Source organism: Bacillus rossius, chromosome 2 (assembly GCF_032445375.1).
Source record: "Bacillus rossius redtenbacheri isolate Brsri chromosome 2, Brsri_v3, whole genome shotgun sequence".
NCBI lineage: Eukaryota > Metazoa > Arthropoda > Insecta > Phasmatodea > Bacillidae > Bacillus > Bacillus rossius.
In genome coordinates, this window is record NC_086331.1 from 120,864,937 (window position 1) to 120,884,086 (window position 19,150).

The following is a 19,150-nucleotide window of genomic DNA, read 5'->3' on the forward strand; positions in this document are numbered from 1 at the left end:
GATGATAACCAAAATCTCCCATTGCAACAGATAAATGAATTGAAGGGCCTTATATCAGGGCATTTAGTAGCATTGCAAAATGAAATTGCAGACTATTTTCCAGATATTAGTTCAGAGAACTGGGAGTTTAAATTGACAGGAGATCCTTTTAAAATCAACGTAGGAGGTACTTCCTGATCACATTCAGGAACAGGCAATCGACCTAAAATGTGACTCTCAAGCAAACACGGAATTCGAAAACACGGATGTTAAGAAGTTTTGGTTACGCTATTTTCCTGTTAACCCAGAAGTTGCTTTGGAAGCTTTGAGGTTGTTAGTGCAGTTTTCATCCACATATCTCTGGGAATCTGGATTTTTCAGCATTAGCATACATAAAGAAAAAAAAAATATTCAACAAAGCTGGACGTTGAAAGTGACCTGAGGTGTGCTTTGTCACAGTTACAACCTAATATTCAAAATTGTCAAGGATAAACAGTGCCAGCCCTCTCATTAATGTTATGAAAGTGACTGGTATTACATGTCAACCTCACCTAGATCCTTCATTACCTCAAATATATTTGATCTGTATTTAATTCTTTGATTTCTATGTTCTAATAATATGTTCCAAATTAAGATATGTGTAGTAATCTTAAATTTTGTGTATGAAATTATCCATTCCATATTTTCATTTAATAACCAGCGTCAGTTTCCTATTCCAATTGTACTACTTGTATTTACCACATATGGTGTTGATGAAGGGGGGGGGGGGGGGGGGGGGGGGGGGGGGGGGGGAGAGGCATGATCTCACATCAGTGTTCAAAATGGGGGACAGAGCCTGAAAGGTTGAGAACCCCTGCTCTAGATTATAACAATCACATACAATATTTTAATTTTACAAATACATAAAAAATTGATTTTTTTTTTCAATTCTAAAATTTCATATCCATTGATACAACCAAAATTAGAACTTTCAAAACCAAATTGTTTTTTCAATTTTAGCTGAATGTTTCTTAAACTTCAGTTAAACCTTCAATTTACAAGTACTGTTTCAACAAAATTTCCTTATATAAGAAAACCCTCATTAAAAACGGTTGTAACAACTTGTGGTTTTATTAAAATAATTTACTAAATTTAAGTTCCCTACATAAAATCACAAAGAGTCTAAAGTCACAGCTTAAAATAAAAAATAAAACAAAGTTTACTGTATTAATTATTTAAGGAAAAAAAAATTCAGCAAATGCCATTATTTAATGTATTATGAGGGTGTAAGGAAAATTAAATTACCTTTCTCTATATTTTTTAACACCTGAATTTGTTTACTATTAATACAGAATGCAAATGCATAAAAATTACCAATCATAATTACATTAAAAAATCTTTTAATTTTTCAGCTATTTCATAATAATAAAAAAAAGAATTTACAATGCTACTGATTATGTAATATTAAATTTCTTGGCTTTGTTTATTTTTTGCTGAGCAACCGCTTAACTAAGTTTTAGAGCCTAGTGAGGTCCAAATTTTAACACATGAGCTGAGCTGAGCCAATCCTTGAAAAAATTACATCGAGCCAAGCTTGAGCTTTAAAAAGTTAGTTGAGCCGAACACTAGTAACTAGTTAATTATAACTCACAAAATTATCAAATAATAAGTTAACTTTAACTTACACATTTAAAAAGTAATAAATAAATTATAATTTAAATATTTTTATATCCCCAAACAATAAAAATTATTTACAGGACTAGATTTAACCAAAAATTGGTTTCTCTCAAGAAATCGTATTGAAGTTATAAACTAATGTGCAATTTTTAGCAGTAAACAAATTGCATGGATATGACGAACAGAGAAAACTGTGCACCAGGTAATGGCACCTTCTCACATCTTTCCAACTTTGCAATGTTCTCTAATATTTTATTGAACAAATGTGCAAATGTTTGCAATGGGTGTACACAACAATTGCAATATCATTGAAAGAACATGAAACAGCACATGAAGTGCATAAATGCACACCAACCGTACCGAAAAAAATTTCAAAATATTGATTTTTAATTTTTAATAGTACTGTAACCAAAGTTGACTTAAGTTGTGTACAGTTATAAACATGTCAGACATACTTTTGTTTGTGTACACACACATGTAATGTTATAACTAACATATTTCTGGTAATGCCTGTGCGATCATTGTGACAGCTCGAAAATAATAAGCCAGGCAAGTAAGCTTCTCTATCAAGCTGAAGTTAAAAAAATTTATGAAAATGAGATTAATTTAAAAGCTCATTCGAACAGAAGAAGCTAGAGGTTTTTCAACTTGAACCCATTTCTACTAAGATTGTTGTATATCAAGTTTAAATTGCAAACTGAACATAATGATTAAATGTAATGTTTTTTTTTTTTTTTAATTTGGTGAAACACTTAAATGCCCTTTATTAAAAGAAGAGAAAAACCATATTACAATATAATGTCTAAATTACAACAAAATATAGGTTGCTTTCCTGTATTTAACTCAAACTTATTTTGCTGGGCATTTCACTCTTATGAACTTATATTAACTACAGCCAATGTTCTTGAAATAAATACCAAAAAAATTTATGACAAAGTAGTTTACACATGTTAATATTACCTTTAGTAATAAAGTGAAATTGACTTAATGAAATATTGAAACACAAAAACTAAATTAACATTGCACTAAAACAAATGTATTTTAAGAAATCGTAACTTTATTTAAAAACAACATGACGAACATAAGAACTGACTAAAAATATTTATATTACCCATCACTATTATATCCAAATTGAAAATAAATTCTGGCCACTTCTGAAAGCAGTACAATAATACATTTGTACATTTTCAGCACTTTAAAATGTTCCCTCCATTCATCAGACCAATGAAACAAATATTTAGTGTGCTATAAAATAACACATAAGTACATGTGAACTGCATATAGTTCTCTACAAAATCTTCTATTTTAGCCAGCGTTCCTCAATTATCTAAAGATCTGGATAAACAATAACAAAATAAAGAGCTATTTATAATTTCACAACAAAAATGACACAAACTGAAGACTTTTGGTTGCAATAATAACTGAATATAATGATGTAAAAATATTAATACTAAAATACTAGTGTTATTGAACAACATCCTTCTGATTAAATCAATACAGACATCATAACAGTTCAACAATATAAAGAGAAAAAAACTGTGATCATAGTACAAAAAAATTAATAATAATAATGAGAAATCAAGAAATACACAAAATCATCCATAAAAATAGGTACCTGTTAAAATATTCTAAAAATGGGTGCTGAATAAGTAATGACCAAAAGTCTTATATACCACTTTCTTAACAATAATGAATTTGCATATTAAGAATGGAAGTTACCCCCCCCCCCCCCTTCACGATTTAAGTAGTATCACAGAGTTATAAAACTGTATGTCCTGAATAAATGGCAATTTTGCCTTTACACATTAACCAGATTTGCAATTAAGGCAAAGAACAGATCATTTCAAACAATTTGTACAACTTTAAACATGCTCAATAAAAATCACAATCACACAACTACAAATAATTCAGTCAATCAGAGTTTAGAACTGTCGATTTTGTAAAATAATTGCGAAAGTTTTTTTCTCAACGGTTCTACTATTTTAGGGGAGCTGAATCCAATTTTCAAGTTTGCTGCCTTGTAGGAAGTCAGCTTCACAACGAAAAATCCAAAAAACCTCAAAATATTCTCATTTTTTCCAGTTCTTCACGTATATCTCGAAAACTATGTATTTTTTTGAAGATGGCCACTCTATACAAAATTAAAATGGACATCATTTCCTAAAAAAAAATGCAATAGTCAACTTTCATTTTCTGACTAATGACTAATGGTTTCAGCTCTAGAGCATGATGAAAAAGTGATTTTTTTGCCCTATTGCGAAATCAAAAATGTCCACTCCAACCCCTACACTCGAAAAATATACATGTTATCAACAAAAACCCTAATACCGCATGAGAGAAAATTAAATTCACCCTGCTAAACAGTGGCGGCCAGATATTATGGGCTGCCAATCTGCTCAGCAACAGCGAGCACTGAACAATAAAGCTCAATAAATATTAGTAAAGTAATTAACTCATTGACAATGTTTTTGCATAATATTATACGATGTAAAAATAAAACCTCTAAACCAAGAAATTAAATATATAAACAGAATTAAACAGTTGTTTAACTTAACAATTCACACAGTCCGCCTCTCGTAAAAAACGTGATGGCACATTATTCCCTTATGTCCAAATGTCCGTGAGCCGAGTCGAAGTGCATTTGCCTGTCCTCTGTTTGTTCTGCGATAACCCAGTCCCTCCCCCCGAACGGCGAAGTCCTTTCATCCCTTTATTGGTCACTTTACTCCTTCAAGGACCCCCCCCCCCCCCCCCAGGCCCTTTCGAGCATCTCCCAACCCATCTGCTCTTGTGGTGGGTTAGTCAGCTCTGAATAACAAATGTGTCATGGATGAATCATTAAAGCTACAATATTTGCTCAGTTTTCAGTGGCGTTTCCAGTTTTTGTCGTTTAACGGTTTTCTAGAAAACGGTGATGAATTTCAATTCACCATGGAAGAATTGATGGAGCAGATTGAAGGTGATTTCCATTTGCATCCAAGCATTATCAGAAGACACCTCCTTCAGAAGTACAGCAATGATATTTTGGTTACAACAAGAAAACCTTATGTTGTATGTTTCAAAGCCACTGGACACAAAATCAGTAATGAATCCTGGCATCAAGATGTTCAGAGGCTACCAGAAAAAGAAGAAAAGTGTGCCATAGTTGAAGCAGCTACTGCCATAATTGTGGAAGACATGAGCACTAGTATACAATTTGTCTGAATATCCTTCCCTTCAGAAAGATTTCTAGATGAAACTAAGGATCTCATTCCTGGGACTCAAGTTTTTATGGATGCTGTGGTGCTCAGCAAAAAGCGAGGGAATCTGGAGAAATGAAAGAAAAAAATCAGCAGCCATTGCACAAAGCAAGATTAGTGCAGTGCAGCCTGTGTCATTCCTTTCGCCTCTTCAAATTGGCTAAATTGGCTTAGCAGCATTTATTTACAAAAAATAAGGTTCTCGCAAATTGACAAGATTTCCTGTCTTCCATGGAGTTTTGTTCCTTGTACATTGAAGCAACTCAATTTGAAGTGTTATCAATTATGTATCCTCCCTTGGCTGTTAACTAACCAGCATTTGCCAGATGGTCTATGACACTGCCGATTTCAACATTCAAACTCTGGATGGACGAAACACATTCCACACAATGGGAGGCATCCAATGTGTCACCCCAAAAAATTGCTGTAGTCCCGGGTCAACAGGTTGCACAGCTGAAGGATGTACCATCAGCAGCAATCCTTGGAAGCTTAGGAGTTGTACCTATGAAACATTTTGAAAAGAAAAATTATGTCTGCTTAGCTGCTATTCATATCAATAACCTAAGCACATCGTTCCCTCATACTGAGACCATCCTTCCATCAGTGCCACTCCTACCGTAGTTGTACAGCTGTTGTAAATATAATTTGTTAATGTTTTCATAAAATATGCTTTGCAATCTATTCATTCAAAACTATCTCTTTTAAGCGTAATACATCTAAAGTACAGTGCTGATGAGTGATAGACAGGTGGAGGGGTTGTTTTGGCTGTAGGGTGCAGAAAGCATTTTTCATAATTTTCACTTAGCTTCCTCTCGCCTTATGAGAAAACTGAATGTTAAAGTAATCTTTTGCAGGAAATTTAATGTACTTTCACATGGTATAAATGTTTTTGTTGATAACATGTATATTTTTCGAATTGTAGGGGGTGGGAGTGGGCACTTCTGATGTTTTTTCCGAAGAGCCAAAAAATCACTGTTTTTCAGCATGCTGTAGCACCGAAACAGCTCATTAGAAAATCAAAGTTGACTAGTGCATTTTATAAGAAATTTTGTGTAGAGTGGCCATCTTCGAAAAATGCTTAATTTTCGAGATTAAATTTAAAAAAATTGGGTGAAAATCCTACTCCTAAATTCCTAAAGTGGGAAAATTTTTGAGGTTTTTGCATTTTTCATTGTGAAGCTAACCTACAAATCAGCAAACTTGAAAATTGGATTAAGCACCCCAAAAAACATATCAAACAGCTGAGAAAAAACTTCAGCAATTTTTTAACGAGAAAACCATTTAACTGGACTAAAAATTTTGTCATATTAACTAACATACCAGTCTCTAAAGCTGACAAACTAGCAATTGTAAGCTTACAAAATTTAAAAATTAAGGCCAAATGTCAATCTTGGTATCACTGTAAAACCATGTACTTTAATTTGGTTTAGGTTGTCCTATAAAATGCTTTGTACAATGCACTAACATCATGAATGAAAAATTAACTTTTAAATGATAAACATAAGAATATTTTTCAATCAGTCTATTCCAACTATTACTGTCAACTGCAGATTTCTTAGTGGAATGTTTATTTAATAAACACTGGTAGAGAATATATGACATCCTATTGATATGTCACTGCTGCCTTCAACAAAATCTGTAACATGGCAAATATAGTCATCACACCCTAAAATAAACAATCAACTAGACCATGACTTTCTCAACCATGAAACAGCACCCTAAATGACTAGCAAAATAACAAATCAATAAAGATACAACTACTATACTACACACTTAAAAAGAAATGACACCTACTACAAAATCTTAAAAACATGCTCTTAATGTATGTACACTTACTGGAGATTTTGGATCAAGGAACAAATCCATTATAACATCTGAATTCGAGCACTAAGGCCTATCTAAGAAACTACATTCTGGAATCTCAATAAATGCAAATGCCTTATAATGATGTGTGATTCAAGAAATTTTAGCTGAATTTATATTTTTCACTAAAAGAACACAAAAGAACAATAAGATCACAACTGTATTCTTTTTCCTGCTTACTCCGTCTTGTCCTCATTTTTAGCAGAAATTCTACGAGTCCTGGTGATGCTGTTCTTCAAGTCATGATAAGCTTCCAAACGTGCCAATGCAAAATCCTGTAAATAGGAAAAACCAATTTTGAAAATCATGCATTTAATAATGTAATACTTCAAATTTACCTCCACAGAAGCAAGATCAATCAATAATTTTCGGTACAGTAAACAAAATCACTGCAATAATTGAACTCTATAAACCACAAATCAAGATCATCAAAAGCCTATATAGAGGGTAAAGCAATGAATCTTTGTAACTGCAAAATATAAAAATTTACAGGAGAACATATAACTACCATATTTACTCGCATATAGGTCGCGGCAATTTTACCAGATTTGAAGGGGAAAAAATGAAGTGCGACCTATAGTTGAAGAAAATTTTTTTAAAATTTTCAAGGATTTTTTTTTTTTGCAATATTTTGCTTTAAAATGCGAAAAAGAAGTTTATATAGGTATAGGCAAATTTATTTACAATGTATACATACAGCGAAACCCCTTATTTACGTTACCGTTATTTACGTTTGCCCGTTATTTGCACTATATTCTTCAGGTCCCATTTAGTTCCCATTTAGTCCAATACAATACTTTCACGCGAATTACGTCTCAAAAATCGAATCCATCCCGCTATTTACGTCACGTAACAACCATAAACAACCAGAAAATACCATGGGTACTTAAAGAGTAGATAAGATTAGCTAGTAGGCCTAAAAACATCGTGAAAAACGTAACGTTTATAGTCGGCAATGAACATTTTAAATCGTAAAATATACCAATTTTATAACATGAAAAGTTGCCTTTATGTCTAAACATGTAATAATTTAAGCATAGGTGTGTAAAATTCCGAGTAATTATAGCAGGAGACAATCGAAAATGTACGATGGAAAAACGTAAACTCATGAATGTATAAACGTGGCTGATTGTTAAGTTCTGATACTGTATTTATGTCACAACTTAGCCGAAATACTAGTACGAGACAAACTTCACAAGATAAAATGAGCGGAGTCTTGGTAACTGTTTTATACGTATTTTATAATTTCGAAAGTATTGTACAGTTGACACATATTTTTTAAACTGACAATTTATTTTTGGGGATCGCAATTAATTAATTATTGGTATCAAGACATCAAGATGAACGTAAACTTGAACATGTCACGGCAGCGAGAAAACTGGTGCGTATACCAATAAACTGGTATTAGAACTGGACAAAACTGGTGCACGGGAGGTGGAGCTTATATTTTTTTCCACTAAACTCGCATCTATTGGCTGGCGGAGCATTGAGTGAGTTATACTGCGCATGCGCAGCTCAGAGAACAGAGAGAGCCAGCCGGCGACTACGCCGCGCCGAAACAACAGCTGGCCAAGTACAATGACCTTTCTCCGCACACGGCGCGCTATTGACAGTAAATTTCCATCAATTTGTGGCCCTTTTTTTTTTACTGTGGTGCAATGCGTATGTGTAATGAATTACCGGTGCGACCTATATGGGGGGAATCTTAAATACCAAATTCAAGACCTCAAATTATGGGTGCGACCTATATGCGATGGCGACCTATATGAGAGTAAATATGGTAATTATTTAATTATTTATATTTTTTTTAATAAAATAATATGTATTTATATCAAAGAAAATCAGTAAATATACTGCTTATAAGTTATTTATTGCTAATCATTTAAAAATATTAATGTAACATTTTAGGTGTCTTGTCACGAGGTGTCAATGTTTAACCCTCTTTATGTCAAGAGTTCTATAATATTTCCAAATTGTCTCAGAAAAATAGGATTCTCAGCTGTCATAACATCATATTCATTACTGTTATACAGTGGAACCTCATTATTACGAGTACGGGATACTACGAGACCTTAGAAGATACAAGAGTTTTGTAATGCACAGTCAGTTTGACTACGTAAATCATACTTAATATGACTGGTAATTATGAGTGCTTCCTTGTTGGCCCCTCCCTAAGTACGAGTGATTTAAATGGCATTTGAAAAAAATTGTTCCCGCAGTTAACACAAATACTGCTAAAAGAGTGACGAGGAAGGAAGTGGCGTGACATGTGACAAGCAACGTGACTTGTCTCTCGTTCTGCTACTTTCCCCAGCAGCGGAGAAGGGAGAAGGGAGAAGAGGAGAGGCCGTGGGCAGGATTGAGGTGACTAAGAACATGCTCGCTCTCTCTCTCTATCTCTATCTCTCTCTCTAGTGGCACTTTTGCTTGAGGTGACGACTACTTCCCCTCCTTTTCTTTTCCTCATTGCGTTATTCCCCAGCATTGTCTCTCTCTTTGCTTTCTCTCTCTACTCTAGGTGAAGGAATTTTTCAGCAGCACGTGAAGGCTCACAAAAAATGGGTAAAAAAAAGAGGGAAAAGTGTCAGAGCTGCAACGTTTATGGTGAGACTGGCTACAAATATAACCTAACCAGAAAATATCAACTCATTTACATTCACCGCTGCGCATAAAGCACCTTAGAATGCGTCTGTGTGTTACGTCAGCCAAGGTTCTCCCCCTAGTAGCTAGCTGCTGTGCTGGCTTTCGACTATAGCGGGAAATCTAAAAATAAACCAGTTTACACAAGATGGGAAGTCTTCGCCCCTCCCTTCATGCAGCTTTCTTCTTGCACTTCTTTTATTTTCCATTCTCCGCATCACTTTCCTCCCCTCCTTCACGACACGACCGTGGCCCCAGCTGCTATCTTTGCTGTGTTAACTGTGTTCCATTGCTTCCTCACGCGTCAGACCAATTCATTCCCGATTAGAACGAAAACCATTGCAGATACAAAAAATCATAGAGACCTTTTCAATTTGTAATTTAATTTGCTACAACTTTTATTCAATGTGTTTTTCACTAAAGTGCACCGTTTTCAAGTTACGGTGTGAAATTAAGACATTTTTGTAAGTTTCAGGAATCTTAACTTTGACTTAAATTTTCTGTGTTCGGTTATTACGAGTATTCGTAGTTACGAGGATTTTTCCCGCCATTGTCAGCTCTCGTAGTAACGAGGTTCCACTGTATTTGCATTAACTGACCTGTCACATTATATAAATTGAAAATAGAAATTAAATAAAATACAATAACTGTATAATACTCAAATGTTTCTATTCATTGAACAATTAAAATACACAAGTTATTACTTTCAGACAACTTACTAGAGTGTAAGTTAAAACAAGAAAGTATGCTGAAATACGATGTGACCTTTATTCTATTGGCGAGTGCTGTGATATAAAATTACACATTAAGGTAAGAATATAAATTTTAAAGAGAAATATTAGAGATATGTAGTTCTAGACAAATCCTTTGTTTTGGGCAAGCTACCAGACACTGATGACCTTATGGAAGCTATCCCGCATTATCCCTCCAGCCGCAGGCATGTGTCCAGCTGTCTCTGTTTCCTCTTGCTGTTAAGTAGGTGTGTGAAGACATGCCATGATAAGTTTTTATTTAATATTATGCCAACGCATTTACTTTAAAAGGCAGCGCCGTTCCAGAAATAGTTTCCTTCCTCATTGCTGATTCACCGCTCCACGTATCGATCCCCTCCTTCCCGGCTCGCTGGACCAGGGATACGCATGCGCAGGTTTAGACTCCCGTAGGCAATTAAAGGGGACGTGGTCATGTGCTTGTTCTTGTTCTGCTGGCAGCGCTACCTCAGGTATCATCACTTGGGTCTGTGGGGCTGCACGATGGTCAAGAAACCATGAGCCCATAGGTACGTTCCTTGCTTTGAAAGTGTCCGATACAGGCAACGTCGCATTGTAAGCTTACCTTTGCCGACTATTACAAATTCTATTTCGAGCCCCACTTTGAAATTTTTATTTTGATGTAGTATGCAAATTAGGCTTGTTGTTCATTGGGTACTTGGTATCATTTGCTAAGGACTCAATTACTCCGTACACGTCCTCAGGTACCCAGGTATGTTGTGTTGTGTCAGCCCTTTATGCCTAATAGGTCATGATCGCTAGCCCTCACGATGGTAGGACTCATGCCGTCTTGCCTACAATAGTCTTCCTCAAGGTGTTAACTGCATGTGGTCATTTACGTCCAAGGAAGCCTGGGTAATTTGGAGTTAAGTGATTTGTTGTGTGTCTATCTAATTTCTTATGTACAATTTTTAAGATCGTTTCTGAAGAAAAGTCTTGTTTCAGTGTAGGGAAAACTCTGAAAAGATTTTTTCTTAATTTCATGGCATGTTTTCAAATCATTCTGCAAGATGGCATTGTGATACTTCCTAGTAGTTTTTCATTTTATTGAATGGTTATGTTAACGTGATATTGTTACATGGGTTGGTTGGTATAGGTTTGCCACATTAAAAATACTATAAAATCATTAGAAATTACCAATTTAAAATGTAGCTAACAATCTCAGAAACAAACAAGTGCTATAAAGAAGCATTTTATGTTTGTTAATATTTTTATTTCTTGTACATTATTTCATTTTTGACTCTTGAAACCTAGATTTGGATTCGAGGGGTGGATTCACAGCACTCTAAGATTCGGATTCGAGAAAATTGGGATTCGACCCGTCACTAGTTTTATTTTAAGCTTGGATCAGCTTAGCACACTTCGATATGGGCACCATTTAAGCTCTGGTGATGTTTAGACGGTATTCAATCTCCTGCCATGTATTCTGAATTGTGTCCACAGTTACAGTTGGAATTGGTGCAGCGACTGGATGTTAGTTATCTTCTTAGTGCACACAATGTTTTTAACGTATCCCCATGGAAATGAGAAAAGTTTTTGAGTGACCTGTGATCATAATGCTTAGAAAGCCACGTGTGTAGGGAGCGGGACTAGGGCTGTAAGACTACCATGATCACTCAGCTTTAGTTGCGGGTGGTGGGTGGCAGATGTGCAGCGTTAAAAAAAGGCTCATTTAGTGTTGTAGAATAACAAACTTAAATTAAATGTATCAGTGCAACGACAGCGGCGACATTTGCATACAAGAAAGAGACCTCCAGATGATGCTTTGAATCAGTTACTGAAACAGTTCACAGGAAATGGTAATGTTTTGATAAAACAAAATTATATGACTGAACAAGAGCATTGGAGGAAGAAATGGAATGCACAAGGCAATACTGCCCAAAGATATCAATTGTTTGCAGAAATTTAGTGTTACAGATTCCCAAAATTGTTCGTAGAGACAAACGTTTGAAGCTCCAACCTTACAAAACTCAGCTGCTGCATGAAAATCAAACGATTAAGACACAAAAATATGTGGAACTTGTTTCTCTTAACTGTTATATGGACATATTGAAGTGCTATCCAAAAAACAAATTAATAAATAAATGAATGATTTAAGTAGGTTTTAATGCCTTGTCAAAATTGGGGTCATTCATTAGAGACAATGAGGGGTGATGAGATTAGAATGGAGCATTAAAGGAATGAATACGTGGGGAATATAGAAATCCAACGAGTAAATCCACTGGTTCACTGCAACATTTGTCACATTCAAATGTGGAAAATCTGGGTTTGAACCTGTCCAGAATCCAACTAAGATCTTATTGGTGGGAGGTGAGCAATCTGACCATTCGCTGTGGCCCAATCCAAACAATAAAAGTCCGAATAAGCTATATTAAGGTGTTAAGATGGTGTGTAATTGCAAGGGCAATGTATGGAAAACATGAAAGCATATCAAGTACAAACACATTTGTTTATCAAAATAATTTTTTTTTGTAAATCTGATTTACAGAGATCACATACTCACAATATAGAATGATTAAAAATTTAATATTATCTAATTACTATCGGGTATCAAAAACATGGCAAACAATTTTTTCAGAAATTTTATGTCCGAAAATGCAATTGCTTGCCAGAATTTGGGATACAGCACCTCACCAAAAAACAAGAAAATTATGTTAAAGGCAAATATTACAAAATTATACGCACCCAATAGCCAAAACAAATGGTTGAAATTTTAGCATTTACTATGGACCACAGACCCCACAGAAAATGAGATGCAAGTGTAAACATCTCCACTTCTTCCAGAAGAGCTGCCTCCTGCTCTTCAGTTGGGTTGTCACAGTTCTGGTCACAGCTGTGCTGTAGATAGGCTCGAGCAAACAACAGCTGCAAAACAAACATTGAAAAACCATCAAGAAAGTGATAGGTAGCATAATCTGAGAGACATTTGTTAAAAGAACACTATCAGAACTAAATAAAGAATCAATTATTTATCATTATAACTATACAAGCAAACATTACTAACTAAAATAAAATATGTTAGCACCAATTTTTTAAAAATATTAATGTTCCATTTATCATATTTTCTTTACTTTCTAGTAAAAAACTTATTGTCTAATTAGACATTGCAACATCATAATTTTTTTTGCATACTATACAAACTATACTGTAGACTTAACAAAATGTGTATGCATGGTTTTTTAATACAGTAGAACCTCTGTAAGTCGAACTCGAAGGGAGAAGCTAAAAAATTCGAGTTAGAGTTTTTGACTTATGGAGGATTTCGATTTAGGCAGATTTTGATTCGACATAAAGAGGTTGAGATTCATTCTTATACATACTTTTGAGTTAGAGAGGTAAAATAACAAAAATTCAAGTTGCAGAGGTGACAAACATATTTTTATTTATTATAAATCAAAATTATTTCAAAACATCCTTAAAATAAAAAAATAGGGCATTAAAAAAGTCAGTAATTTTTCTTTACTTTAGATAATTTGGTTGTTCTCTATCTATAGCATTGTCTAAGGTATAAAGAGCAGAAAATTCCTGTTCTTCAGAGTTGTTGGTTTGCTCTATAAAAACAGTCCCGTTTCATCAGCATTAAAGATTTTGTCAGGTTCGTAGCCGTGTAACAAATCTTGCGATTCACTTTTCCATTTGTTACAGGTTTCAATGTTGACACTTGCACTTTCCCCACAAACTTTTTAAAAACAAGTTCATGTCTTCTTTTGAACTTTTCTAGCCATCCATTACTGGCCCTGAAATTAGCGAGTCCCAATGATTTAGAGTATGTTTCCGCTTTTTCTTGTAACAGTGGTCCACTAACACTGATATTTTGGCTCCCACACTGCTCAAACCATTTAAGTAAGCACTCCTCCAAGCCCGGAAATTCTGCAATTCGTAGTCTTTTGCAGGTCAAACTTTGACCGTTTTGTATTTTTCTCATGATGACTGATTCATTTTTTATTATTGTTGACAGAGTACTCATTAGCAGGCCAAATTGTTCAGCAACATATTTCTTCTTTTGACAGCTCTTCACAGCTTCGAGCACTTCCAATTTTTCAGCAAGACTCATAGTTTTCAGTTTACGTTTCACAGCACTCATGTTTTAACAATTTTATTTGTAAACTGTTGTACTAATTGATGTGTAGCAGTCGTAACAGTCGCCAACAAATGACTTGCTTCGCTAAAGTTCAAATGAAATCAAAAATAATAAAACTAAACACCTGACACCAAGCAAGCAAACACGTGAGTCATAAATTTGTGGTAATCCTATTTATTGTATACTCCTAAATTGGTTTCTAAGAAACAATGGTGTACTCACATTGCCTAAAAATTTTTAAGTTGGTTACTTATTTTTCTTCAAACTATAGAGGTAATAAGTTTCAAATAATCGAGTTGTAAAGGTTGTAAAATAAAACAATGCTATGTTCGAGATACAGAGGTCCAATTTAATTTTTCGAGTTATGGAGGGAAAATCTGTACCAAAATGGCTTGGAGGGACTCACTGATTATTTTGACTAATAGAGGGTCGAGATTTCGAGCAACGGAGGTTTTGGGGCTTGAATGGAAGGGAACACAACATTTTTTCGAGTTTGGGAGGTTTTCGACTTATCGAGGTTCTACTGTACTATTATAAAACTCTTTTGCAATTCAGTAAGTTGTCTTGCTCAAGTGCACAGCTGTAGATCATAAAACTTGGCAGAAATTACGTGAATCACTTCTGTGTTTCCCCAAGCCATCCAGACACTGGGCTGTGGTAATGTAACCGTTTGAGTTAGGCCATTAAAATGTTGCACAGCTTTCTTTAAGACATCTGAAAGAATTTTGTCATTGCACACTCCACAATACTGAAGTTTGGAAGACAGTAAAGTTACAATGTCATTTCATTAATTTTGCCTGGCAACAAAACTAAATGAGAAAGAAGCTCAACAATAAAAGCATGTATTTTTACTAAAAATACAAGAATCCACTTCCAAAACCTCAGAATACTGTAAAATCAATGTTTAAAAATGAGCTTTCATAGCTTTCTATAATCAATTGAAACCAAAAATTGAAAATGTCTGCATGAATGTTTTTCCAAACTATTGTTTGGATTTTATCCATTTTGTTTAAAAATATAGCACCCTAACCAAGGATTGTATTCTTCCATACATTAATGCCAGCATCTAGACACAACAGTTACATAGTTGATAGTTCGCTCAATATTTTTATATTTCTATGAGGATCTTTGCTTATTCCCTCCACAGTTTAAGTGATAAGTACTCCGGTATCTATGGTTCTAAGGAATATTTATTCTCGTTTTGTGTACATGTTGTTTGTTACGTGTTTTAAGATTTTTGTTAAGTTAATAAATTAACCATACAAGTTCTTTGTTTACATATTTTAAGATATTTGTTAAGTTTATAAATAATAGCAATATAAGTACATCTAGGTATCGTAACTGGGATAAATAATAATAAAAAAAAATCAACCTGTCCAATTATTGCCATATAGCACTTGGTGTTTTTTAAGCCTGTGCTCATGACTCAGCTTTAAACAAAGTGAGTACTCAGGACAAAAGGTTAAGGATCAATAAAGAGAGAAAAAAAAATGGGCACGTGCGCTTATGTATACGCGTTAGAAGTAATACTTACTTGGCGTAATAAAAAGCTAAATTTAATGAATTCATAAAAATACTTTGTGTATTGTCAACATTAAGGTCATTAGAGGTGATGAAGCAAGAACGGAGCATAGATGGAATGGTTGCGGGAAACAGGAGTGTTTCAGAATTCTATCCTTCCCTTTGTGAATGGAACTCAAATTGCCTTGGTGGGAGGAAAGTGAACTGATCACTCACCCAGCGTGGCACTGTAAAAAGCATTTATTTTGGATTACATTTGGAAAATTATGATTTGATCACTGAACAAGGAAACATGCAAACATTTCCTGTTGCTTATGGTTTCATTAAAATTCATATAATTTTTAGTTTATAGTAACACCTCTTCAAAAGCTTTCTTGGATTTTGCAGCATGCATTTCGCTACATTGGCTTCAAATAAATGATAAGTCTTGACGGATTATATGAAACTTTGTAGGATGAAAAAAATATATCACATTTGCCTAAATAACATGTATAGTTTAATGGAATAAAGCTTGAATAAATTGCTTTAACTGTACCATCAACAATACACTCTTTCCATTCACTCAAAAAAAATAACACAGGAACACCTACAGCAAACTGAGCAAACACTCCAAAGATAACAGTATGTTGTAGTCTTAACCAACTGTCTTTACATAGAGTCAATATTCTCCTGTAAATAAATTAGTTGTGTCAATTATTATCTCAATCAAGATAATCACAATTCACTTAGAAAAAATGAAAATAGAAGAAAATGTAACTTACTAACATAGAAAAAGTAAGAAATGGTAATATGTAATACATCTCTTTCATTACAAGTAGATTACGAACAGGAATTACTTTCCCTGAAATATAATGAATAACAGCGAATAGTCTTTAAACCAGCACATTCAGGACTATGACTATGCCAGATTATTGAACATAAAATTTAAATTTAATGGAAAAACCACAAGTGAAAATGTGGCCAAGGTCAACAGCCAGAATCCACCTGAAAATATCTGAACATGAGCAGCTTAATTAATGCCTGATTTGAGAATGTGCCAAACCACAGAATGCCAGGATAAAGACCTTTCACTATACAAGTAAAAATAACTTTAATAGTTACTGTTACTGGTAGAGCATTTACTTGTGATTCATTTCATGCCATTACTGCTTACTACTATTCCTTACCTGCTGCTCTCGACTTGGGTAGCAGTTCCTGTTTACACTGAAGTACGGAAACTGGTTGTTAGTGTAGTCGATAGTCCATTCTATGAAGTGGTTAGCAAAATCAAAGCCACGATAATTATATGCACTGTATTCAAAGTCGATAAAAGACAGTTGCGGTTGTGAAACCTTGTCATTTTCTGCATCACAATGACTGAGTAAAATGTTTCCTTCCTGGAGATCATTGTGGCAGAAAACTACTGGAGATGACGTCTGGGTGAGGAAGTGCCTAAAATTCAAGAAAAACTCTTTAAAGCAGTTATAACATCATGCAGTGACCAAATTAAATAATTACACAAACTGCAATACATACATACACAGATTTATACGAAGATAAATTAAATGGCATTTTACATGGTATAAGGGAATTAGGAGAGTAACAAAACTGTTATTAACGTAACAAAAATTTCCTTAATTTAATTATAGAATTTGATCATAAGTCTTTTTTTGTTGGCTACTGTAAGGGTTTGTTAGAGAGAGGCAAATATCACTGGAATAAAGTATTGTTGGGGAAGTAAAATTCCCAGCTATGCAATTCAAGTTTTCAGTTGCAGTTTGCAGAATAAAACATTAACAGGGATGCCGAGGATGAAATTTACTTTAGAAAAAAATGTACTGCGAGGGAATGGCGTAATAAGGATGGAATAGGTTTTAACATCTCATTGAAATGAATGTAATTCGGCATGGTTGAGGGGTGTATAACTATGAGATGGAGCAGTAATGGAATGCATTGGTGATGGAAACGTGAGTATCCTGAGAAAAGCCACTGGCTCTTGGCAACATCCCCCCACATTTCCTACTTGCAAAATAAGTTCGACCCTGCCGGGAACCAAACACCAGACCTGCCAACTCTCACGATTTTGGTGTGAGGCTCACGATTTTAAGGTCCATCTCACGCCCTCACGCCAAAATAGTGTTTCCTCACGATTTTTCGGGGCCCCAAGATTTTGTTTGTAAAAGTTACAAAACAAGTTTTACGAACGCTTACAGTAACAAGTTTCCATCAATACTTGAGTCACGTAAAGGAAGCAATTTGGCGTTTTGTAGTGTGTGCCGTGCTGATTTTTCTATCTTGCATAGTGGAAGAGGAGACATTGTGAAACATGTCGCTACAAAAAACACAACTAACACGTGAAGTGTATTGCTTCCAATAAAAAAATTAATTTTGCTGTGAACAGTGATAATAGTGTTACACGAGCAGAATGTTATTTTACATCTTTTTTAGTTGCGGCCCTGCATGATCACTACACGACAGCGCTAAATTATGTTCAACTAAATCAAATCTGCAACCTATAATTTGTTCAAATAAATTTTGAAGCACAGACCATATAACATATGTACAGGTATGTCACTTAAATTTAAAGATTCTCATTTGTTGTTTTTTATATCTAACCTGTATTTATGGGCCTGAAAATTTTTATCGAGGACCTCATGATTTTTTAAATTTGAATGTTGGCAGATCTGAAACACAGATCACCTTAGTGGGAGGTGATCTGACTACTCTAACCTCGTGGCCCCCAGAAAGAGAAGGAAAAATCACAAATGACTAATAAAGCAGTCCACACAATGAACAGTTCAAAGGTTGATGTATTTCCAGGGTTTGACCAACAAGTTGTTAGTTTACGGTGTAACTTTAAAACTGAAATGGGTGCAAGTTAATAAATGGTAAATTCCCCATTGAATTAAAACAAAGGAGTACAGGAACTAAGTGCCAAAATCCAAATGTTCAGGATTATTCAATAAAAATATCCTATGTGCCATGACTAATGATCTTCAAAAGGGAGCTAATACCGAATATTTATTGCTATTATTTTTCCGTTAAACTGTAGTTAAGTGCCATGCCTAATGATATTCAAGAGGGTATTTCCTCGGAATCAGGTTTTTGACACTTATTCCATTTTGAATTTCCACTCTTCAATTCCACAAAAATAGTTCGGAAACAGTTGTGGATGGATTTCACAATTTATGACCAAAGAATTTGCCAACAAAATGGTTTTGAGCCAATTTTCACAAAAGACAACCAAAAACCGTTGATGCAGTTCTAACTGTTCGTTACTAGGAGGAGAAAGTTAAGACCATTCCAAGTTGCATTAGCTTTCCTTCTGGCAACTACATATGGCACATGTTCATAGACAAGGATAGATAATTATCAGTATGCTAGTTAAAGACTAAGTAAAATTGAGTGGAAAGGATTGAGCT

General features: G+C 34.6%; 1 protein-coding gene across 4 annotated transcripts in view; it reads right to left on the reverse strand.

Annotated features, from left to right (window-relative positions):
• The window catches only part of LOC134529701 (choline/ethanolamine kinase), a 74,566-nt gene that overhangs the window by 10,819 nt on the left and 44,597 nt on the right, over positions 1-19,150 (reverse strand). For all 4 annotated transcript variants that reach the window (XM_063364063.1, XM_063364066.1, XM_063364065.1 and 1 more), the window contains exons 6-8: positions 16,916-17,180; positions 12,833-13,012; positions 6,918-7,012 (exon numbers count right to left, since the gene is read on the reverse strand). In XM_063364063.1, coding sequence (XP_063220133.1) covers positions 6,918-7,012; positions 12,833-13,012; positions 16,916-17,180 — 540 coding nt within the window. The remainder of the gene's footprint in view (positions 1-6,917; positions 7,013-12,832; positions 13,013-16,915; positions 17,181-19,150) is intronic.